General features: G+C 41.9%; 1 protein-coding gene across 1 annotated transcript in view; it reads right to left on the reverse strand.

Annotated features, from left to right (window-relative positions):
• Positions 1-25,703, reverse strand: part of TUSC3 (tumor suppressor candidate 3) — a 406,424-nt gene that overhangs the window by 107,415 nt on the left and 273,306 nt on the right. Inside the window, exon 3 of the mRNA XM_073608243.1 lies at positions 24,836-24,953. Within this exon, the coding sequence (XP_073464344.1) occupies positions 24,836-24,953 (118 nt within the window). The remainder of the gene's footprint in view (positions 1-24,835; positions 24,954-25,703) is intronic.

Below are 25,703 nucleotides of genomic sequence, written 5' to 3' on the forward strand. Positions count from 1 at the left end.
TTTTATTTTTACTCCATAATATTTTTGTGTGTGTTTTGTGTGTCAAGTTACCACAACACCATTGATATCTTATATTATTTAATCTCAAGGAGATTGTTTGGTGTTGGCGTCCCTTGTTAATTTCACATTGTACTTTAGAAATGTACCTGAGTCCTCACAAACAAACTGTCCTTTTTGAAGGAAAAAACACATAGGAGAGTATAATTGAAACAAAAAATCCTTTATTAAGGGCTCAGAACCAAACAAAGAGGGAGGCAACGCTGGATAAACAGCAGAAGTTGGCAAAGCCTTGGACCCCCAGGGCAGACATCAATTCTTTAACATCAAAATTGGTGGCCTGAGGAGTCCATATCTAAGGGAGTGCAGTCTGGTCCAGAAGTCCCAGAGATCATGAAAGCAGCAGATGACATCTGTGTCCCCAGGCTGTGGTACTACAAGAGGCTGCATCTTTTGCCAGACCAGACTGGACCCAGGGTCATGTGTGAGGTTACAAATGTGGGTAGCAGATGTTATTTGGCCCCTCAACCACTTATTGAGAGCTTCCAACATTAAGGACTCACACAGGAGTTGTTGGCCCTCCTCCATCTGCAGCATTTTGCAGGCAGTTATGCAAGCAAAGTCCAGCTCCACAGTGTGGGGGGTTCTCAGGGCCTCTGTAGCCTTCCAAAAGAGGCCTATGGCAGCCTCCTCCAGGGTACTCCTCTTCCTGCCACTTTGTCTTTGCAGGTGTAGGGGAGGGACCTGGATATCAGGCAGCCTGCTTGGCCCGGCCACCTCCTGGCTGAGACTTCCCTGTGTATGAAAAAGGGACATGGTTTAAGTTTTTGCTTCATCAATCACAATCATAACTTAGTACTCCAAACTAACATCTATTTAACATCATTTATTGGACAACCAGAAATATTTAGAGGAATGCTATACCTGGCTCAAGCTGGGCTCCTCCACATGTTGCTGCTTGGAAGGCCCAGGTTGGGCGTCAGAAGCCTTAGCTGGGGTGGAAGGAAGCGTGGAAGGAAGACTGGAGAGTGCTGGCCTGGGTTCAGTCTGACCTGCCAGAAAATGCAGCCTGTCATAGTACCACAGTCTGGGGACATAAATGTCATCTGCAGCTCCTGATCTCTGGGAATCCTGGACCTTCTTGTGCTCCCTTAGATAAGTGCTCCTCAGGCCACCAATTAGGATCTTCAAATAGGTGATGTCTACCGTGGGGATCACCGTCTGCACAAATTCCAGCAATTGATCCAGTGCTGCCTTCCTCTTTGTTTGGTTCTTATAATGTGGGTGGTTTATCTGCCACAGACAAGGCAGCTCCCTGAACATATCAATGAAGCTTGCCATAAAGTCGTTATCTTTCAAGATATCCATTTTCACTGCAAGACACAACACAAGACAAACCCTAATGTCAGCCTAAAGTCTTCTAAACTTGTGCAAATACAGGCCTCAATCTAGAAGCAGTATAGGCCCAATGTTAAATCTTACCTTCGTCATCACGATCAGCGCCTCCGATACTCCTTCCTCCGCTCACAGATCGTACGTACTACGCACGCGTGTTACGCTTTATACACACTGTGCATGCGTGTAACTCCGCCCGCCCCTGACATTCTTTCTAGTCTATTCCCGGCCCCTTTTTGTTCGGCGCAGTGGGGGAAGAGCACATGGCGGAGACACAGCAGGTGCGTGCTAATTATAGCAACGAGGAGGAGGAGGAGACAAGCCCAGGGGCCTGAAACTTCCCGATCCAGAAGGAGACGATTTAAGGCCTCAAATATGTCCTTTGGGGAGATGTTGGAGATTGTCGACATCCTGAAGAGGGCCGACTATGATGGAAAGTATGGACCTTACCCCAACCCCAATGTCAGAAAGGCCAAGATCATGGTGAAAGTGGTCAAGAGTCTGCACCGGAATTTCGGGGTACATCGATCGAAAGATCAGCTCAGGAAGCGGTGGTCGGACCTGAAATTAAGAGAACACAAGCAGTACAGAAAGATCCGGAGAGTGCTGCAACAAAGTAAGTAGTTGTCCTGTGTTCCTATTCTTTTTGTGTTTATAACATTCGTCCTGCTCCATGTGCTTTTAGGAACTGTTGTACAGTTTAAAATGGCAACTTTCATGTTCATGGGCACATTATTCGTTCGTATCAAACATTTTTCGTGCGGCCTAGAAAACACCATTGTTTTGGCCATATGCATTTGACCACATTTTTTAGGGCCTACTTGTCTGAAAATAATTTGGTTGTGTAGATAGGTTTGTTACTAGAATGAAATGCAAACTAGATTCTGTGTAAGGAGAGGACACTCAGCAGCTGTTTACACATCTGGACTCTGTAGCACTAGTGTGGGACACAAGAACACCATTTTTATTAGGGGGCCCACACAGGTGCTCCAGTGTATACTATAGGGGTGTCTCCATCTGTGAAGCTTGTACAAGACAGGTAAGTATTCAAGCTTGACAAAGTACACTCAAAATTCTACATCTTGGAACTCTGCAAAAAAAGACAATTGTACCCCACTTCTAAGCAATGTTTCATATTTATAGTTCTGCCATCAAATATCTGTGTGCTAAGTATACCCTTTTTTTTTCACATAGGGGAGAAAAGACTCGGAGGACACCCCTCATCCGAGGAGACCAGAGACCCCCACCTCTGGAAGAAGGGGAAATACCCCAAAGACAAGAAGAGCAGGAGGAGGAAGACGACGTGGTGGAACTAGTAACCACAACAGGTGAGTGTCAGCGACCACAGGCTCAGGTAAGAGATGGATGCCGGCATATTTATAATACCTGCTTTTTTTTTTTGTTTCTCTCTTTTTAGGTGATCGTGATGTTGTGGATCCAGATCCTTTCACCTCGGAAAGTGCCCAGATCCTGATTGGGGAGATCATGGGGTGTAATGTTACATTGGAAAACATCACGAAAAACATCAGTGATGTTATTAAAAAAAATAAGAACATCATTGATGTTTTGGGGAGAGTTTAAAACCCCTCCAAAGCCCTTTTTTTTCTGGAGTGCTACAATGTTAAAATTTTTTTGCAAATTGTAGAAAAGCCAAATTTTGAAGAGGCACACAGTGTGTCAACATATGCTATCTGCCATCACAGGAGATCAATGGATGCGTTTTGGGGGTGCAACCCCTACCTCAATAATAAAGTAGCTGAGAGGAAGGGGTTGCTCCCCCAAAACATGCCCCTTGATCCCCCGTGATGGCAGCTAGCACATGTTGACATTCGTAAATTGGTGTGCATCTTCAAAATTTGGCTTTTCCTGGGGTGACTTCACCCCATCTGAACGCAATATCAAACACAGTTCCTAAATACTCATGTCTGATATTGCTTTCAAGTTCTACCTAATGTGAACTTTGTAAGTTCAAGATTTGTGTCTTTCTTGTTGGTTTTAAACATGCCTGTTTTATCTTAAATGGACATTTCTACTTTTTATAATGCCACCCCAAAAATTGTTATACAACAAACATGTTGGTTTGTTTTAAAAACCTTGTCAAAATGCACATGTGATTGTGCAGGTATTAAAAAGATTGTTAATCAAGAATGTGTGGATAATTGTCTCAAAGCTACAACACTTTTGTGGTGCTCCAATTGCTGCTTTCTGTGACAATGGGTGTTATTTCATAAGGGCAAATCCACTTTGCACTACGAGTGCAGTTTCAAGTGCACTTGTAGTGCAAAGTGTCTTTGCCTTTAGTAAATAACACCCAACAGTGCTTTGTATAAGGTTACACAATCACGCCCTTTTCAGGACTCACCACATTTCTGTAAGGGGCAGCTAAAACAAACACAAGCAGTAAATGTCACCAAAGATTTCCTTATTTTTTTTTATTTGATAAAGGTTTCACACATTGTCTGGCATATTGATAGCCCCCCTACCCGCAAAGAACTCAAGGTATCTTAGCCGGACATCACGGGCAATCAGGGAGGGCAAGCCAGGACTGCCACTTTCAAGCGCCGTCAAGGTTGATTCATGTTGAATTCCTGCCTCAGGCCCAACTGAGCCAGCATAGTTTGCAGAATCTTTCCGTAAAAAGTTGTGTAGAACACAGCACGCCAGGATAATGTGATTCAGTTCGTACTCCACCATATGTATGGGTGTAAGAAATAGGCAGAACCGGCTGGCCATGATTCCAAACGTGTTTTCCACCACTCTTCTGGCTCTGGCCAGCCGGTAATTAAAAACCCTCTGGTCCGGGGTGAGGGTCCTCATAGGGAATGGCCGCATAAGATGGTCCTCCAGCGCAAAAGCTTCATCCGCAATGAAGATGAATGGGAGTCCTTCCACATTGTCTTCTGGAGGTGGTAAGTCCAAGCTGCCATTCTGAAGACGCCTGTAAAACTCAGTCTGGGCGATGACTCCACCATCGGACATCTGGCCATTCTTCCCCACGTCCACATACAGGAACTCGTAATTAGCCGACGCCACCGCCAACATCACAATACTATTGAACCCCTTATAATTATAATAGTACGACCCCGAGTTGGGTGGTGGGACGATGTGGACGTGTTTCCCATCAATTGCCCCTCTGCAGTTAGGAAAGTCCCACCGCTGGGCAAAGTGGGAGGCCACAGTCTGCCATTCCTGTGGCGTGGAAGGAAACTGTTGAGGAAAACCAAAAAAAAATTTGTCATTTTGCACATAAACAGGGAAAGCTGATTAGACACCAACATTCTTGGCCAACATCAAGATAACATTTAATAATGGGAATTTTTTAACACCAAAGTATAAGGTACACCTATCATATTCCCCCTCTCCTGGGCCCTTTCCAAAATTATAGGGGGGGGGGCTCTTGGACAGGTAACCCTTTCCACTTCATTGAGATATGAATGCCTAAATAATGGGTATTACTTTGAACAGCCCCTCCTTAGTTACACTATTGACAGCCCACTGGACAGGTAAGAAGTATAATACAAAGATATAAATACACACTGTACACATTTGAGCACATTTGGACATTCTGCTATTATCTGTCAAGATAATAATAGGATAAAAAAACTTTAAACATTACCATTTGAAAGTATTCAGGCAGGCCCTTGCACTACATGCTTTGGGGAATTCATCCATACATCTGACCACAAAAGAGATGGGTATAGTGTGTATGGGTTTGGCAAAGTCAGCAGATAGATGATTGAGGACAGATAGAGAATTGGTATCAGCTGACTTAGCAGTTGGGGGGAGGGAGGGTTCCAAATGATTTGTGGACCCCCAAAAAAAGCCTCTGGCACTCTGCCTGAATTTAAAGCACAAATCACATTTCTAAACATTTTAGGGGGTGTTTAGGGTAAAGCACTACTATGGAGCTGATAAAATACATTTTTAAGTGACTACATGAGGTGAATATAGGGGCAGGAGACCATGCTGGGGAGGTAAGTGAAGGCAAATATGTATGAAGGACGAAAAAAAATTACAGAAAAATCCAGCATACATGAGGACAAAGGGGACATTCACAGCATATTACAATCATGGTAATTAGGGAATGAAGAAAGAAATACAATATATTATCAAACATTAAATACAATAAAATGTGATATTAAAGGATAAAAATCTTACCTTAATATACTCCTTCTGCAGGACCTGTATGATGGCAGAACAGGTCTCTGGGATAATGATTCCCAGAGCCTGAGGGGAGATGCCTGTCGAGAACTTGAGGTCCTGCAGGCTTCTCCCCGTTGCCTCATGCAGGTATCCTGCCTGCTAATATAGGGGGTCAGCAAAGCCAACAAACGGTGAAATACGGGATCCGTCATCCGGAGAAAGTTCCTGAAATCATCAGGATTATTCTCACGGATCTCATGGAGCAAAGGCATGTGACAGAACTGGTCACGCTGAAGCAACCAATTCTTGGTCCATGAACTCCTCCCCACCCTGTTCATGCACTGGACTTGTGTCAAGGTCAGGACCCCAACACCAAGCCCCCACACAGCACGAACTCTACGTGGAGTACGTATACGCAACATGGCTAGAAAACAGTCGGCTGCTCAGAACAAAGTAACAGAACGCACTGAAGAACAGCAAGGCCTGTGAAGAGCGACCTGAAAAACAGTAACGAACGAAGAAGAACACAATGACTAATCAAAGTCACGCATAGCTTGCTTGCACGCACTGAAGAGCAGATACAAACCCACAAGCACAAACTGAACAGCAGAAAACGATCTGAAAACCACGAGTCTGAAAAAGCGCGAATCGTCTCTCACCAAACTTTTACTAACACGAGATTAGCAAAAGGAGCCCAAAGGGTGCCGCGCTTGGTTCTGGACTGGCCTTTTCTAGTCTCGTCGTACGTGGTTGACGTCACCGCGTTCTTGACGATCGGAAATTCCGACAACTTTATGCGACCGTGTGTATGCAAAACAAGTTTGAGCCAACATCTGTCGGAAAAAATCCTAGGATTTTGTTGTCGGAATGTCCGATTAATGTCCGACCGTGTGTATGGGGCATAAGAGTGAAATCTTCCCCATAGGCACTCTCTCCAACCCACCCTGGACCCTCCACTCATCCTCCACGGTCACAAAATCCCACATCTCCTACATAGGAATCAAAATAGGGAAACTACCCTCCTCTATATACCACCTTAACTACCCACCCATGATCACAAAAATTACTCACGAATTGGGCAACTGGACGGACCTGCCCATCTCGCTCCTGGGAAGATGCCACCTGGTGAAAATGGTCTGGTTTGCGCGATTACTATACCCACTCCAAACTATACCACTACTCCTACGACACAAAGATATGAAAACCCTCAACAAGGCCATATCTAATTTCATCTGGCAAAACAAACGACCACGAAAAGCCTTCGTAAAATTATATCTTCCCAGATGCGAATGGGGTAACAGTCTTCCAAATATCAGAGCTTATAATTTCGCATGCCTACTGAGGATAGGCCTCGACTGGATATCCCAGTACTCCTGGTACTCGAACTACTCCTTAGAATCTGTAACGGCTCAACCCATTTCCCTGGCGGCACTCCTCCACTGCAAATGGAAATCTGTCCCACCTCTACTCTAAAATAATCTTCTGTTGCGGGAGACTGCTATTGCCTGGCGAGAGGTCAGGAAGAGCCTCAAACTTTCCCCTTTCATGTCCAGATACCTACCGATACAAGGGAACCCCAGCTTCCCTCCCGGATTGGAACACAACGCCTTTTCCATCTGGCAACGGAAAGGCCTCATAAAGTTCTCTACTCTATGCGATGTGGAAACAGGGCACCCTCTCAATCTCTCAGCCATAGCCAAAACCTTCTCACTCCCCCAATCCCACACTTTTCATTTTGGGCAATGCATTTTCTGAGGGACTCATGAAGAAAGGAGAGTAAGTGATTTTAAACTAGCCGTCACAGGCCAACTGCTCCTGGATACTTCCTATACCATCTCAGATATTTACAAACCCTTTCTCCAAAAGACCACCCCTACTCTGGCATCCTCCTCAGCAGCTAACTGGAATAAAGATTTCCCGGATGCGGAGTTGGTAGACAAACTTCTACAAGGACTCAAAGTTCACCAAATGATTCCTAATGAAACATGGAGAGAAACGAAACTAAAAATCCTCCACCGTGCTTACATACCTTTAATTTCAGACAAAAAGGACCAGGGCAACACCAGACAATGGCAGCTGGACCCTAAACCTCTCCAACCATCCACCAGGACGTCCACTACGTCATCACCAATACCTCTTCCACTGCCCTTATGACTGCGATTGACTTGCTCAAGTATCAGCTACTGCCTTGGTACCACCTCCCCCCCCCGGCACATCAAGAACTTGGTGCACACCCCCCTGAACCAGTACTCTCTACCCTTCCTTTCCTTCCTAACATTTTACCTTGTAGTCTCAGGACATATCCACTACAGACTCCTTCCCGTTATCCTTTATACGACAGTTATTATCTTGGTTTGTTGTATCTTATCTCTTCATTATTCCTACCCTTAATCTGTATGAACATTTTTTCAATAAAATCTTTTGAAAAAAAAAAAACCCAAAAATGCATAGCATGTAGTGTCAGTGAGCTTTAGGAGGGTCTGTGTGCTCTTTTTTCTTTTTTTTTTTTTTTAAAGAAACCAGCAATACAGTTTCCTTTGCTGCCAATTTTAACCGATTTAAGAATGTTTTTCTTTGAAAATGTCATCACCCTTTGAGTCTGGTATGAATTGTAAGGGGGAACCTCATGCTAAAAAACAAAAAAATGTGTGAGGTTACCCAAAAAATCCATAACATACCCTTAATCTGAGCATGCAGCTTGGCTGACCAGGGAAGGAGAGAACCATACCAGGCCACATACTCTCAACACGGGGGATGCCTTGGCAAAGCACCTTGTCCACATGGTAATGAGGACAAGGGCCCCCCAGAACCCTTGCTTGGTGGTTGTGGGGGGTCTGTGGGTGGAGGGCTTTTTGGAATCAGAAAGTGCCCCCCACACATGAATGAATATGGAGTACATGGTATCCCTACTCAATCACAAAAAAGCTAACACCTAGAAATAAAAGCACCCAAACATTTCAAAAGTCCTTTATTAAAAAAGTAATTTCGAACAACGTCCCTCGTTGTAAGTACAATAGACTTGCCAAAGAAAGATAAACCCCATGACTCGACTCACAAGACCAATTTCTGACAGTAACACTAGTTGCCCAAACTGTCATTAGCTGAGGGTTCCCAGTCATGTAAGTGACTGGGCTGGCTGACGTCAGTGGTCAGTAAGGATGCAGTGGGTGCAAGCAGCCATTGCTTCCTTAACTACCATTGTCAGCCAGGCTAGTGGTGACATCATTGACAAACTATGACCATGTGGCCATATTTAGGCAATAAAGTAACTTGTTTCATCTGCCACTCATTTGCTTTCATGGCTGGGGATTCCCTGCCATGTAGATGAATAGGCTGGGTGACAAAAGTGGTTGGTAAGGATGTAGCAGTTGGTATCCATGGTCCCTTAGCAACCGTGGATAGCCGTAAGCTGTCTTATTCATCCATGCCAAGTGCCACCACTTGCTGATTTTTCAGATGTTGCTTTTCTGCACTTTTGAGCTTCACAAACTTACCTTTATTTTGCTTCTCTGCAGCTCTGTTAAGTATGTGCTGCTGGAAGTGCACCTGTTAGCATACAGAGTTCAGAGGTTAGTAGTATGTAGTGACTCCTGACCACCATACTCTGTACACTGTGCTCTATGGTATTTAAACCCCCTACTGATGTACTTTACATACTTATGGTCTATTCACTCTGTTCAGTAGATCACATGCACCTGTGTGCCACAGTTTGTATACTGGGCTGTACATTAAATAAACCTGACCACTGTACTCTGTACACTGGCTTCTATGTTACATACTCCTGGCCACTGCACTGTATACAATATGTTGCACAGTACATGTTCCTGACTCCTGCACTCTATTTTCTAATTTGTAATTCCATATTCCGAAAAAAGAATTAATCTTTACAACAGTTGATGGTTACTAAGCAGTTGCTGACTAAGTTCTTCATTAGGGAGGCATTTGCAAAGTGTCAGCTCTCTGTCAAATTTTCTGTGTGCAGAAGGCTCAGTTTTTATTTAACCATTCCTCTTTTGGTTCCTGCCATTGTTAGAGCAATAAGGCCATCCCCCCTTCCTCCACTGTCATTGCTGTCCTTACTGTGCCCCAGGTTTTTCATAATTCTAGTTATCTCCCTGCTGTTCGGGCTGCCATTACATTGAAATTTTTGCATGGCCCTGCATGGTCAAAGCACAGATTTACTTCAGACTATATAAGGGGACATCTGTGGTCTAGCTTAAAATAGTCTTATTAGCATAAAAAAATACCAAAACATAATTATTAAATATAATACAAATCTAGAACCCTCCACTATTTTAAAAGTGACAATGTTGTCAAAGAAAAGCACCACAAATGGTCAGGACCACTTTCAATATCAGCCATTTAAAACATTTCAAGCCTTCATAGCCTATCACTATTCAAATGAAGAATGATGCAATAGGTCATTAGTGTTGCTGTTGTTTTGTGGATGGTAAAAGGGTAAGTGCAATAAAGAAACCCCCCACAGTGGCTTTGATGTTACTTTTTTTACCCCAGCAGCAAAGGCATTTTAAGCTTCCTCCTAAACTGTCCATGTGTGTGAATCAGCCTGTATTCATGTACAAAGTGAAGGGCTGTGTATTTCATCAGACAGTTTATAAAAGCAGAAAATAAAATGACAGGGTAATATCTTTTTATGTCTCAAATGTGGTGAATGGCTATTGAAAAATAGCATTCTGATACAAAATAGCCCAACAGAATGTAACAGCCAAGTGAATCTGCCCATAGCCAAAATGGCTGATACTTGCAGGCACCCTTTAACATATGCAAGTCATGGCTTACATCTAAAGAGTACAACTGAATAGTAATTTTATTTTCCGTTGAAGGAAACTAGTTTAGTTACACCTAATCTTTCACATCAGATCCAAATTATTCACCATGCTCATTTGCTGGCAACATTGGTAGCTGTTTATGGTTTAATGGTAATATAATTAAGTAAAATCAAATCCAATCCAATCCTGTGTTACAGGGACTTAGGATGATCCTTTACAAGGAGAAGAAGCTGAATACATGTAAACTAGTCATTCATTATAAAGGAATGTAAGGTACCCCTGGGGGACAACTTGAGCATGAATGTTGCCATATCTATAAATGTTGTGTCTCCAGCAGACCTTACATGAAAATGCAAGTAACATTTATTAACCCCGACTTCTATTCTTACTTTTTAGGCTTTTTTTCTTTTTTACATGATGTTGGGGTGAGGGCTGCTAAATAATGGTTACTGAATTTTATTGCAAGTTTCACTTTCTAATGCCAGTATAAGATATATAAAAGGAATGTTGCACCCTAACAACTGGTCTCAGCCTATGTTATCTGAGGATGACTCTTAAGCCTGGTACACACTTTGAGTTTTTTTTTTCATAAAAAATAAAGTGACAGTGTAGCGCTGCTAGAGAATATGAAGTGTATCCTAAATGTGGTAAACTAGAAACAAATATAATATGCCAAAGTGCTAAAACCAAACAAAGGTCAACAAAACTGTGTGCAACACAGTAAGTTTGTGTAACGTAAAGTCCACAGGGATGTGAAGTAATGGGTTCTTCCCGTAGGGGTGTCTTCAGTTACATGGAAGTATTGAAATGCTTGTCTGTAGTCATTTTCAGTGACACTTCAGAGGTAAACAAAAACCCTTACCAGCTATGGTGGATCCTTTATGTCATACGACAAAGGGGTCATACAAGCTTGGGATCCTAAGGAGTATGGATCAGATGCTGCTCAGGTACTGGACGTAGGAGGATGGGGAAGGTCCGATACGGTGTCCCCAGCTCTCGGTCCGTGGATTCAACAGGTACTCTGCAACCAAGTGATCATCTCCCAAAATACTCCCGTGTAGGAGAGCTGGGAGGACTCTGAGCTGTGTGGGAAGGTGGGTGGAGCCGCTCTCTCGGGGTGCTGTCCTGCAAAACAAGTTACCACCTACGTGGGAGTATTTTGGGAAATGATCACTTGGTTGCAGAGTACCTGTTGAATCCACGGACCGAGAGCTGGGGACACTGTATTGGACCTGCCCCATCCTCCTACGTCCAGTACCTGAGCAGCATCTGATCCATACTCCATAGGATCCCAAACCTGTATGACCCCTTTGTCATATGACATATAGGGTCCACCATAGCTGGTAAGAGTATTTATTTACCTCTGAAGTGTTACTGAAAATGACTACAGACAAGCATTTCAATACTCCCATGTAACTGAAGACACCCCTACGGGAAGAACGCATTACTTCACATCCCTGTGGACTTTATGTTACACACATTTACTGTGTTGCACACAGTTTTGTTGACCTTTGTTTGGTTTTACCACTTTGGCATATTATATTTGTTTCTAGTTTACCACATTTAGGATGCACTTCATATTCTCTAGCAGCGCTACACTGTCACTTTATCACTCATTTGGAACCTTGTACGTTTGAGTGTTTGGCAGCTTTTGTTTTATTTGTTTTACTATTGAAGTTACAGCCATTCCCCACACACCCACCATGAGTTTTTTTTTTCGTTCAACCCAGCTCCGGTCGAGGCCGCTGTACTAACGATCAGACGTTAGTACAGTGATCTCTCCCGCTGAGCTGTTGTGTTCTGACAGGGGGCAGACCCCCTGCCAGAACACTCCGATCAGCACTCTCAGCCAAGAGTGCAGATCGGGAGCCGGTTGGCTGCTAGTTTTCCAGCATGTACGTCCGACAGAAGCCAGCTGGCATACACAAGGGCCAAATTCAATAAGAACCGGCTGATGTCTCCTGGCATTTGGCCCGCGTGTGTAAACTGTGATAGCTGCTGCCTTGTCAACTTCCTGATCTTATGCTGATAACACACGGAAGCCAGTTACAAGAGCCGTATTTGCATATCTCTAAAAAACAAGCCCCTGTTATCCAATACTCTTAAGAACATCCAGGAGTCAGAAGGCAGCTACAGTTACCAGCTTCTTTAACTACTTGCCGCCCGCCATATCGCAATATAACATCGGCAAAGTGGTTCTGTTATCCTGACCGGACGTCATATGATGCAATCAGGATAACAAGCTGGTGCGCGCCCTCTGGCGGAGGCTTCTTACCACGTGATCAGATGTGACCAATCACAGCTGATCATTGTGTGAACCAGAAAGTGCTGGTAAACGGCTTTTCTCGGTTGCGCTGATCAGCGGCTCTCCCTGTCAGAGGGGGGTCTGCGCTGATAATCAGCACATTGAATATCAGTGCAACCCCCATAAGAGGTGCCATCAGCTGCCAATCACTGCCCATCAGCTGCCAGCATGTACCCCATAAAGAACACCTGTCAGTGCCCATCAAAGTGCCTATCAGTGCCCATAAAAGTGCCAATCAGTGCCCCGTCAGTAATGCCTGTCAGTGCCCTTCAGATGCCACTCAGTAATGCCTGTCAGCAGCTCCTCATCAGTGCAGCCTATCCAGTGCCATCTATCAGTGCCCATCAGTGCCACCTATCAGTGCCCATCAGTGCCACCTATCAGTGCCGTCAGTGCCACCTCTCAGTGCCATCAGTGCCACCTATCAGTGCCACCTATTAACGCCCATCAGTGCCTATCAGTGCCCATCAGGTTTTTTTTTTTTTCAAAAATGTTGGTCTTTTTTAGTTTGTTTAGCAAAAATAAAAACCCCAATGGTGATGAAATACCACCAAATGAAAGCTCTATTTGTGGGAAGAAAATGATAAAAAATTTAGTTTGGGTACAGTGTTGCATGACCACACAATTATCATTCAAAGTGTGACAATGCTGAAAATGGTCCTGGGCAGGAAGGGGGGAAAGTGGCTGGTATTGAAGATTATCATTGAGATTATTTTTTTTTAACCTAGCAGTTAACTATAACATATTAACATACTGTATAACAACCTATGGTGTCAGTTACTTTACTCTACTACTTGTGCTTTCAAGTCACTGTAGTTGTAGCTGTGGCTCTATAGTTGTAGTTGTGGTACTAGCAATGGTCTTTGATTATATGAATAGTAAGTTATGAAAACATCTGACAATGCTATCACACCAAAGAGGCATGTAACATTCTCTTAGGTTGACATAGAAATAAGTGCTCCTCATCAACAATGCTTTGGATATTGATTTGATTTACTCACAAGGCTGGTTAGGCTTGATGTTATAATATTCTATCTGTATATGGGATGAACATGACTATGAGTGTAAATCTATGTTCACCAATCTCATTCTGTATATTCAGCCAGAAGATCATCATATATGTCCAGATTTTTATAATTCCTCCAAACATATGTAAATACTCTGCCTATACTATACATAAATCTGCTATTGATGCCCCTGAGGATAATAAGGCACTGGATGACCAGCTTTTGTAGTGCAATCCACCTTTGTGAAATATAGTTGGCTATGCGCATGGAGGACAGTTCCCCATTGCCAGCAACAAACACCTTTTTTTTACAAAACATTGATAAAACCCTTTTTTCGATAAGTATCACACAAACTTGAATCTATTTGGACTGTTGAAGCATTGACCAAGGTTCTATCATAGAGCCTATATGGACTGTTCACTATACCATTGTCGGCATCCAAGTAGAGCCCCCATCAATGCGACTTGGAATATTGTGTTGTTCTGAATCACAGTGCAAGGGGGCTGTCAAAGCATGTATTGACTATCTCTGGCAGTACCATGCAACCATGCCGGCAAAACGTTTGTTGTCCTAGCAGAACCAGTTGGTTCACATTCTATATAGCTTTGTCTAGGAGCCCCCTATAGACCACTGAAACTGTATATAGTTACATAGTTACATATAGTTACATAGTAGGTGAGGTTGAAAAAAGACACAAGTCCATCAAGTCCAACCTATGTGTGTGATTATGTGTCAGTATTTCATTACATATCCCTGTATGTTGCGGTCATTCAGGTGATTATCTAATAGTTTCTTGAAGCTTTCAATGCTCCCCGCTGAGACCACCGCCTGTGGAAGGGAATTCCACATCCTTGCCGCTCTTACAGTAAAGAACCCTCTACGTAGTTTAAGGTTAAACCTCTTTTCTTCTAATTGTAATGAGTGGCCACGAGTCTTATTAAACTCTCTTCTGTGAAAAAGTTTTATCCCTATTGTGGGGTCACCAGTACAGTATTTGTAAATTGAAACCATATCCCCTCTCAAGCGTCTCTTCTCCAGAGAGAATAAGTTTAGTGCTCGCAACCTTTCCTCATAACTAAGATCCTCCAGACCCTTTATTAGCTTTGTTGCCCTTCTTTGTACTCGCTCCATTTCCAGTACATCCCTCCTGAGGACTGGTGCCCAGAACTGGACAGCATACTCCAGGTGCGGCCGGACCAGAGTCTTGTAGAGCGGGAGAATTATCGTTTTATCTCTGGAGTTGATCCCCCTTTTAATGCATGCCAATATTCTGTTTGCTTTATTAGCAGCAGCTTGGCATTGCATGCCATTGCTGAGCCTATCATCTACTAGGACCCCCAGGTCCTTTTCCATCCTAGATTCCCCCAGAGGTTCTCCCCCCAGTGTATAGATTGCATTCATATTTTTGCCACCCAAATGCATTATTTTACATTTTTCTACATTGAACCTCATTTGCCATGTAGTCGCCCACCCCATTAATTTGTTCAGGTCTTTTTGCAAGGTTTCCACATCCTGCGGAGAAGTTATTGCCCTGCTTAGCTTAGTATCGTCTGCAAATACAGAGATTGAACTGTTTATCCCATCCTCCAGGTCGTTTATAAACAAATTAAATAGGATTGGTCCCAGCACAGAACCCTGGGGAACCCCACTACCCACCCCTGACCATTCTGAGTACTCCCCATTTATCACCACCCTCTGAACACGCCCTTGTAGCCAGTTTTCAATCCATGTACTCACCCTATGGTCCATGCCAAAGGACCTTATTTTGTACAGTAAACGTTTATGGGGAACTGTGTCAAATGCTTTTGCAAAATCCAGATACACCACGTCTACAGGCCTTCCTTTATCTAGATGGCAACTCACCTCCTCATAGAAAGTTAATAGATTGGTTTGGCAAGAACGATTCTTCATGAATCCATGCTGATTACTGCTAATGATATCATTCTTATTACTAAAATCTTGTATATAGTCCCTTATCATCCCCTCCAAGAGTTTACATACTATCGATGTTAGGCTAACTGGTCTGTAATTCCCAGGGATGTTTTTTAGGCCCTTTTTAAATATTGGTGCTACATTGGCTTTTCTCCAATCAGCTGGTACCATTCCAGTCAATAGACTGTCTGTAAAAATTAGGAACAACGGCCTGGCAATCACCTGACTGAGTTCCCTAAGTACCCTCGGATGCAAGCCATCTGGTCCCGGTGATTTATTAATGTTAAGTTTCTCAAGTCTAATTTTAATTCTGTCCTCTGTTAACTATGTAGGTGCTTCCTGTATTGTGTCATGAGGATAAACACTGCAGTTTTGGTTACTGAAGCCCCCCGATTCACTTGTGAATACTGAGGAGAAGAATAAATTCAATACCTTTGCCATCTCCCCATCCTTTGTAACCAGATGTCCTTCCTCATTCTTTATGGGGCCAATATGGTCTGTCCTCCCTTTTTTACTGTTTACATACTTAAAGAATTTCTTGGGATTTTTTTTGCTCTCCTCCGCTATGTCTTTCATGTTCTATCTTAGCCGTCCTAATTGCACCCTTACATTTCTTATTGCATTCTTTATAAAGTCTGAATGCTGAGGATGATCCCTCCACCTTGTATTTTTTGAAGGCCTTCTCCTTTGCTTTTATATGCATTTTTACATTGGAGTTAAGCCATCCAGGATTTTTGTTCGCTCTTTTAAATTTATTACCCAATGGGATACATTGGCTAATGCCCTTATTTAATATGCTCTTAAAGCAAACCCATCTCTCCTCCGTATTCTTTGTTCCTAATATTTTATCCCAATTTATGCCTTTTAGCAAGGTTTGTAGTTTAGGGAAGTTGGCTCTTTTGAAATTCAGTGTCTTTGTGTTCCCTTCATGTTTCCTATTTGTGTGATTTATACTGAAACTAATTGACCTGTGATCGCTGTTACCTAATTTGCTCCGTATTTCCACATCTGTGATCAGGTCTGTATTGTTGGTAATCAGTAGATTCAGTAATGTTTTATTTCTAGTTGGTGCGTCTACCATCTGACCCATAAAATTGTCCTGCAAGACATTAAGGAACTGGCGAGCCTTAAATGAATGCGCGGTTCCCTCCGCCCAGTCTATGTCTGGATAATTAAAATCCCCCATTATGATAACACTTCCCATCCTTGCTGCTAATCCAATTTGTGATAGGAGATCCGTCTCCACTTCCTCCCTCAGGTTAGGGGGCCTATAGCATACTCCCAGTATTATTTTCCCCTTAGCTTCATCCCTTTGGAGCTCTACCCATAAGGATTCCACCTCCTCACTAGCTCCCTCAGTGATGTCATCTCTCACATTCACTTGTACATTATTCTTGATATATAGGCATACCCCTCCCCCTTTTTTACCCTCTCTATCCTTGCGGTATAGGGTATACCCTTGAATGTTTGCCAGCCAATCATGAGAGCTGTTGAACCAGGTCTCTGAAATTCCTACAAAATCCAAATATCTCTAGTTCACCCATCTTGTCCGCCATGCTCCGGTCATTGGTGAACATGCCACATAGTTTAGACCGGTCGCATATTGTCCTCGTATTGGGTGTTTCAAGATTGCAACTAGGACTTGCTACTATACTCACCTTGTGTTTTTGTGCTTTGGTTAACCTACCACTAATGCCCCCAATACTACCCTCTGGAATATCTTCCGCGCTGGCTATCACTGTCTCTGGACCCTCCCCCCCATCGCCTAGTTTAAAAACCCCTCTAACTTTTTGGTCATCTTCATTCCCAGCAGATCTGCACCCTCCTCATTTAGGTGCAGTCCGTCCCTTCTATAGTACCGGTTACCGACTGAGAAGTCGGCCCAGTCCTCCAGGAACCCAAATCCCTCCTTACTACACCAGCTCTTCAGCCACTTGTTTACTTCCCTAACCTCCCTCTGCCTTTCTGGTGTGGCTCGATGTACCGGTAGTATTCCTGAGAACACTACCTTGGAGGTCCTTTTCCTCAATTTACCACCTAAGTCCCTAAAATTGTTCTTTAGGACACTCCACCTGCCTCTGACTTTGTCATTGGTGCCAACGTGCACCATGACAGCCGGGTCTTCCCCAGCCCCTCCCAGTAATCTGTCCACAAGATCCGTGATGTGCCGAACCTGAGCGCCTGGTAGACAACATACTGTTCGGCGCTTCAGGTCTTGGTTACAGATTGCCCTCTCTGTCCTTCTAAGAATTGAGTCCCCTACCACCAGAATCTGTCTTTCCTTTCCCTTTGCTGCCCCCCCACTCTCACTGGAGGAGTTCTTCCCCTGGCAGCTAGGAGAGTCCCTCATCTCCAGCAGTGCTGGTCCCTGACTGGTTTCACCAATGTCACTCAATGGAGAGTACTTATTGGGATGCTCCAGTCCTGGATCGGCCTCTCTGGCACTTCCTCCTCTACCCCTCCTGACTGTCACCCATCTACTCTTTGCTAGTGCCTGCACCTCTTTGTCTCCACCCGCCTCTGTGCTGGCCCCTGCCGGCACCTGCCGTGTACGTTCCTGGCTCACCTTTAGTATGGAGGGACTTCTCAGTGCTGACAGTTGCTTCCCCAGATTCAGAACCTGGGCTTCCAGGGAAACAATGTGCTTACATTTTGCACAGCAGTATTCGCCCTCGATCGGATGATCAAGGAACGCATACATGCGGCAAGATGTACAAAGAGTCGCCTCTCCACACCTGCCGGGCATTGTACCTATTAAATTTAGTGAGGATTTGGGGATTTTACCCTGTCCAAATTACCTAACAGCTAGCTTCCTGGCACTAATACTCAAGACAATACACAGGTACACAACAAGACAATACACAGGTACTCACAGACCTACGTGCAATCGCAGAACAGTCGCAGACCTACGTGCACTTGCAATACTCAAGTATACAGTACACAATACACAAGTACTAACGATCCACACACACTACTCAGACAACACTCAGGTACTCACACTACACAGGTACTATGACCCCTGTTATAACCTCCTGTTTTAAACTCTGGTTTTTAACTCCCACTTATACCAGCTCCACTTACACAAAGTTCCACAGCCTCAGACTGAGCACGCTCAGACTGAGTCCTACACCCAGTTAAATAGGCACCTGTGAGCAATTAACCACCCCCCTTAATTGATAGACTGATGGAACCAGAGAGAAAAAAAAAAAAAAAGCTATTTAAAAAGTGACAGCAAAAGGCAAATGAAAAACTAAAAGGAAAAGCCCCAAAAATGCAACCCAGCAAACAAACAGCAAACAAACAGCAAGCAATCAAACAGCAAACAAACAGCAAGCAATCAAACAGCAAACAAACAGCAAGCAATCAAACAGCAAACAAACAGCAAGAAAACAAACAGCAAACAAACAGCAAGCAAACAAACAGCAAACAAACAGCAAGCAAACAAACAGCAAACAAACAGCAAGCAAACAGCAAGCAAACAAACAGCAAGCAAACAAACAGCAAACAAACAGCAAGACTTGTACACTCTAACTCTGTTTTTTAACTCCCACTTATACCAGCTCCACTTACACAAAGTTCCACAGCCTCAGACTGAGCAATCTATCCATATCAGCTTTCATCGCGGAGTCAATTCCATCTAGTAACACCTAAGCTTGGATCTTCAACTATTCTAGTTTCTTCAGTCTCACATGGTGGATTTATCAAATATGATTACCTATAATATGTGATTACTCAATCTATGTACTGAAGCATTCAATGTTTATTTGACCCTTTGGAATCATTAGGTCATTCAATCCCTAATAGCTGCACAACTTAATTGTTGGATTATGATTATATAAGGCTAATGGCTTATATAGCTGGGTTGTGAGTGAGGTGGATGTTTGGGTTTTAATGGCATGAGTGAATTTGTGAGATATGGTACCAATGATTTGTATATATGTATGTTTTTGTAACTAATACACTTTTTCCAGTTAGTTCAGTGAGTTGAATCAATTTCTTTTGATATATACGTTTGGAAGGTTGGTTGAGCACAATCAGGCTTTTATTCTCAGTGTTTGCATTGATAAAATCCTACATAAATGGGAGTTAGAGGCCAAACTGAAATATCACGAGGGGGAACAATAAAAGTTGCCATACCGGCACTACAGTACATAAAGTTACGTGCAGGAATGTGAAATTCATTGAAAAGCAGCTGTCATCCTGGCAATCTGATGACCTAACACATATGTCCTGGACTTAAGAGTCATGGGGCATCTGGGCATCTCATAACAGGGCCATTATCAGAAAAGTCTAAAAAGTATTTTTCCAGCCAGTGCGTGCACTTCTATTCACCCTGAAATTTCCTCTGTCTCTCCTTAAGCACAATGGATACATCAGTATAGCAATGCTTTTACACAGAACAGTACTTTAAGATGATAAGTTCTACCGTTCAAACTATTAACTTAATTGCCCAATTAAAACACAGCTTATATTGTTTCATTTGGTAATGTTATTTGACATTTATTTTGAAAGGTAAATTTTCATTCCATTTCTAAACTAATATTTATGATCGGAAAAGCAAAGTTATTACATAACAGATGGCCTTTTTATGGAAAGGTGTGGATTATGTTAATTCACAATAGTAAAATAAAAACCACATCTGCTCTTTTCTTCCCAAATTGTCTTTTCTTCAGAAAATGTATTCAGTACCTTAAAGCATGCAGTACAAGTAAGCATATGGCCAAGTATACATAAAGTCAAATCAATAAAGGACTTTGCTGCAACTCAAACATTCCTATCTAATGTTTCTTGAAAAGTGCACAACATTTTATTTTGTTCGGGATGAGAAGTCTGTCATTTTTTTCCTGTTTTTGCATGCCAAAAAATGATTTATGAGGATATAAAAGACAAAAAGAGCAATTTCTGCAAAATGCCAGCATGTATAAGAACACATCTAGCTACCTGCAATTTAACATGTGTTTCTGCAATTTACACATTTATCAGAGCACTTTGACTTGAAAATCCCCAGGGTAATGGCTGAGTCCATAATGACTTAAGTTTAGTGCTTAAACATTGCTATAAAATGTTAACATTTGTTGTAAATAAATACCACAACAAACTTTCTGTATTTCAGTTGTAAACTTAATTTTCAGTAATGATATTTCATTTTCCCTTTATACAAAGTAACAAAAACAACAAAACAACCTAAATTATAGTGCAAGAGGAATTTAAGCAAAAATATACGAGAATTTTGGTCTGCGGGGGCCTTACATTATCAGTGGGGCAAGTCGGTTGTTGTGACAGTGGCTATAACTTTGTGTTGTCAGGTCCCAGCTGATATGTAACTCACAGTTCCTATGAATATTAAGGGACTATTTACGCTCTAGCAGTGTGTTGAGGTATGTTAATGAACATGGAAGTAACCCATTCACTTTAAAAGGGCTGCCAACACCCTAAACATGGCCAAAATGGATATGACCCATTGATTTTAACCAAATGAACTACAAGGCATAGTATACAGTGTCTTCAAAAAGTATTCATACCCCTTGAAATTTTCCATATTTTGTCATGTTACAACCAAAAACGTAAATGTATTTTATTGGGATTTTACGTGATAGACCAACACAAAGTGGCACATAATTGTGAAGTGGAAAGAAAAGGATAAATGGTTTTCAACATTTCTTACAATTAAATATGTGAAAAGTGGCATGCACTTGTATTCAGCCCCCTCCCCAGTCAATACTCTGTAGAACCACCTTTCACTGCAATTACTGCTGCAAGTCTTTTTGGGGATGTCTCTACCAGCTAGAGCGTAACATTTTTTGCCCATTCTTCTTTGCAAAATAGCTCAAGCTCTGTCAGATTGGATGAAGAGTGTGTGTGAACAGCAATTTTCAAGTCCTTCCACAGATTCTCAATTGGATTTAGGTCTGGACTTTGATTGGGCCATTCAAACACATGAAGATGCTTTGATATAAACCATTCCATTGTAGCTCTGGCTGTATGTTTAGGGTCGTTGTCCTGCTGGAAGGTGAACCTCTGCCCCAGTCTCAAGTCTTTTGCAGACTCTAACAGGTTTTCTTCTAAGATTGTCCTCTATTTGGCTCCATACATCTTCCCATCAACTCTGACCAGCTTCCCCATCTCTGCTGAAGAAAAGCATCCCCACAACATGATGCTGCCACCACCATGTTTCACAGTGGGGATGGTGTGTTCAGGGTGATGTGCAGTGTTAGTGTTCTGCCACACATAGCGTTTTGCTTTTAGGCCAAAAATTAAAAATTTTGGTCTCATCTGACCAAAGCACCTTCTTCTACATGTTTGCTGTGTCCCCTACATGTGACTTATGGCTTTCTTTCAACAATGGCTTTCTTCTTGGTGCTCTTCCATAAAGGCCAGATTTGTGGAGTGTACGACTAAAAATTCTTCCACCTGAGCTGTGGATCTCTGCAACTTCTCCAGAGTTAACATGGGCCTCTTTTATAACCTAACCCTGCTTTAAACTTCTCCATAACTTTATCCGTGACCTGTCTGGTGTGTTCCTTGGCCTTCATGATGCTGTGGGTTCACTAAGGTTCTCTAACAAACCTCTGGGAGCTTCACAGAATAGCTGTATTTATCCTGAGATTAAATTACACACAGGTGGAGTCTATTTATTAATTAGGTGACTTCTGAAGGCAATTGGTTCCACTAGATTTTAGTTAGGGGTATCAGAGTAAAGGGGGCTGAATACAAATGCACGTCACACTTTTCAGATATTTATTTGTAAAAAAAATTGAAAATCATTTATCATTTTCCTTCCATTTCACAATTATGTGCCCCTGTGTTGGTCTATCACATAAAATCCCAATAAAATACATTTACGTTTTTGGTTGTAACATGACAAAAAGTGGAAAATTTCAAGAGGTGTGAATACTTTTTCAAGGCATTGTATGTGTTGTGGTGTGCCGCAGTGCAGATGCATTGACTTGCATTACCACAATACACACATCTGCATGAGGCTTAGAGATGTGAAATTTTAATTTAGTTTTAGTCATAGCCTTTTGACTAAAATGCCATTTTAGTTTTAATCATATTTTAGTCATCTGATTTTCTTTAGTTTTAGTCATATTTAAGTCGACTAAAATCTCCAGTACATTATAGTCAACTAAAATCTAATTGGTTTAGTTAACCACTGTAGCTCTGGATTATTTACACCCCTTCATGACCAAGCCGTTTTTTGCGTTATGGCACTGCGTTACTTTACCTGGCAATTGCGCGGTCATGAGACACTATACCCAAATAAACTTTTTCCCACAAATAAAGCTTTCTTTTGGTGGTATTTAATCACCTCTGCGTTTTTGTTTTTTTTTCAAATATTAGGTTTTATTTATTTTTTACAGGCCCAACATGGGCTTAAAACATACAGTACAGTACGATACATACATACATTGGAAATGAGGAGAGATATATTCATTTACCTTCCTAAATAATCCTATACATTGATAGATTTCGTACAATATACGGTCAGCAGTAAAGATTCACATTTAGCATTTCTCTCCATTAGTCTCCACTCGCCTCCCATCCCACTCAGGCAGAACCTCAGTACCTAAGAGGGAGGGGGCAGCGGAGATAATCATAGATGTACATCGGGAAAAAGTGGGGTAGGAAGAGATATGGATAAAGGGAAGAAAGGGAGGGACTTGCAGGGGGGGGGGAGGGTACCTTTGCAGTTTTTATCTTTTGCGCTATAAACAAAAAAAGACCGACAATTTTGAAAAAAAAAAAAATTATTTTTTTACTTTCTGCTATAAAACACACCCAATAAAAAAAATGTGTATTCTGCTACATGTTTTTGGTAAAAATCCCAAGAAGCATTGGATTGTGCAAAAAGTTATAGCTTCTACAAAGTGATACATTTTGGGGACCAGTGACAGTAATACAGTGATCAGTGCTAAAAAATATGCACTGTCACTGTACTATGACACTGGCAGGGAAGGGGTAAACATCAGGGGCAATCAAATGGTTAAAGGTGTCCCTGAGGAGTGCTTGTACTGCGAGAAGACAGAGATCCTGTGTTCCTGCTTAGCAGAAACATAAGATCTCTATCTTCCCTTGTCACAGGATGGCGATCTGCCTTGTTTACATAGGTAGACCCCTTTCTGCCTCTGTCAGGAACGATCACCAGGTTTCATAAACAAAGAAAAATATTGCTTTTTGACAAACAGAAGTGCAAATTTAAAATAGAAAAATACAAAAAAAACTGTAAAATCTATTGACTGTAATGCCATTGCAAATATTACCTGAATATATGATCAACATTAAATATTAAGTTAAAAAAATAAAAAAGAAAAGCCTTTTTCATATTTTTTTTTTCAGCAGCATAGTAGATGCCCCCTACTTATTCTTATGTGGTAGTGCAGTGTTAATTTTGAGGTCAAAGTTAGATTTAGTTGTAGGTATAGTCTTTTGACTAAAATGCCATTTTAGTTGTATTTTAGAAATCCAAATTGTTTTAGCTTTAGTCATATTTTATAAATAGAGCAAAGTCGCGCTATTCAGTGAATGACCACGTCCGCTAGTGATGAAACGACGTAGGGAAGAAGAGCTACGCCCTGACGTCACTGCTGTAGTCCCGGAAGCATACGGGCTTTGTGTAAGCCGGCCGGCTCGTCATCTTTTATTCATCTTGATGTAAGTTACCACTTGTCTCTTTACCTGAATAAATGTATTAGGATTTACACTATGTGGAGTTTTCTTGTCTTTTTGGTTTAATACTGGCACAATATTGATCCTGTCTGCTGACTACTTCTGCTGACACTTTGGAGACCAGTGCTTGCCAGTGAGATCCCGCGCTGGGGTTGCAGCCATCCACCTAGTGTGGTCCCCTGTAATAAGGGACCATCACTTTCTGGTAAGTGGCAGTATTTTTCAGTGGTGGAGGAGATTCATATATTGCACTTGTCACTCCGGTGTGGACCTTCACTATTCATCACTGTGGATTTACCTTCACTATTGGATTTTCTGATGTTTATTCATATAGACTTTGTTCACTTATGGATTGATTTTCACGGGCGTTTGTTATTTTACATACATCCATTACAAAATTTGTAAGGTACAAACAAAAAAAAAAAAGGACTTTTGTAAAAAAAAATTTCATTTGAATAAATGACCTCTTTATCTGCAATTTCTTGTATTGCTATAATCCATATAAAACAAGAACTTTTATCTCATATGTCACATTTAAAAGCAGTAAACAATATTACTATTACTGTATATTTATTATTATTATTATTATTTTTATTTACCTGCTGGAAAACATCTGCTCCTTCATCGTAGTCGACAATAGTGAAGAAAAGCTTGTTCGAAAATGCTGAAGAATATCGCCAAGAATTTGCAAGCACTTGATATTCTTCATTTGCTTGTCTGTCAAAATATACATTAACATTAATATCAGTAATCTGAGTCAGATGAAAGACCACTGGGAATTAATTAATCTTAGTAACACTTTAACAGATGAAGGTATACAAGTGCAGTAGCCCATTGCATGCAATCAGAAAACGGCATTCATTAATCCATCACCCAAAGCTGTTTACAGTCTAACAACTGAAAGATATTTTCAAATCTTGACATGCACATAGCTATACTGTACATTCTAGGAACGTGCTACTGTCTGCTACAGTGCACTGACAATTTAAAACAATGGTCTATTCTAAGAAATTGTTCAGCTTTACTGATCAGCTTTTCCTACAACAAAAGTGGCCAAAGATTATCTCCTGCAGTCATCCATACCCAGCACACAGCTAAGCTGTCATAGGAATCTGTCAGAATCACAAGTAAAGGACAAGAAAGCATACTGCTCTTACCATTAAATTCCTACCATTGCAGCAAACTGCTATCCTAACCACTACCAGACGATGGACTATGTTATTTTACACCAATGCAAGAGTAGAAAAGCTATTACTATTACTTTTTAGAGTATACAGTATATTGTTAGGCAAGTAACATTGTAAGACAATTTAAGTCCTGCTAGATCACTTCAGACTGGCCCCTTTTGCAGGTATAGCTATGTAAAACATTAAAAATAAATGCCTATACTGTTTAAAATCCAGTAATACACTGTCTCACCATGCTTTGCACATGCTCATTTGCTCTCTATTTTTAGACACTGCCAAA

This window comes from Aquarana catesbeiana, linkage group LG01, assembly GCF_042186555.1.
Source record: "Aquarana catesbeiana isolate 2022-GZ linkage group LG01, ASM4218655v1, whole genome shotgun sequence".
Classification (NCBI taxonomy): Eukaryota; Metazoa; Chordata; class Amphibia; order Anura; family Ranidae; genus Aquarana; species Aquarana catesbeiana.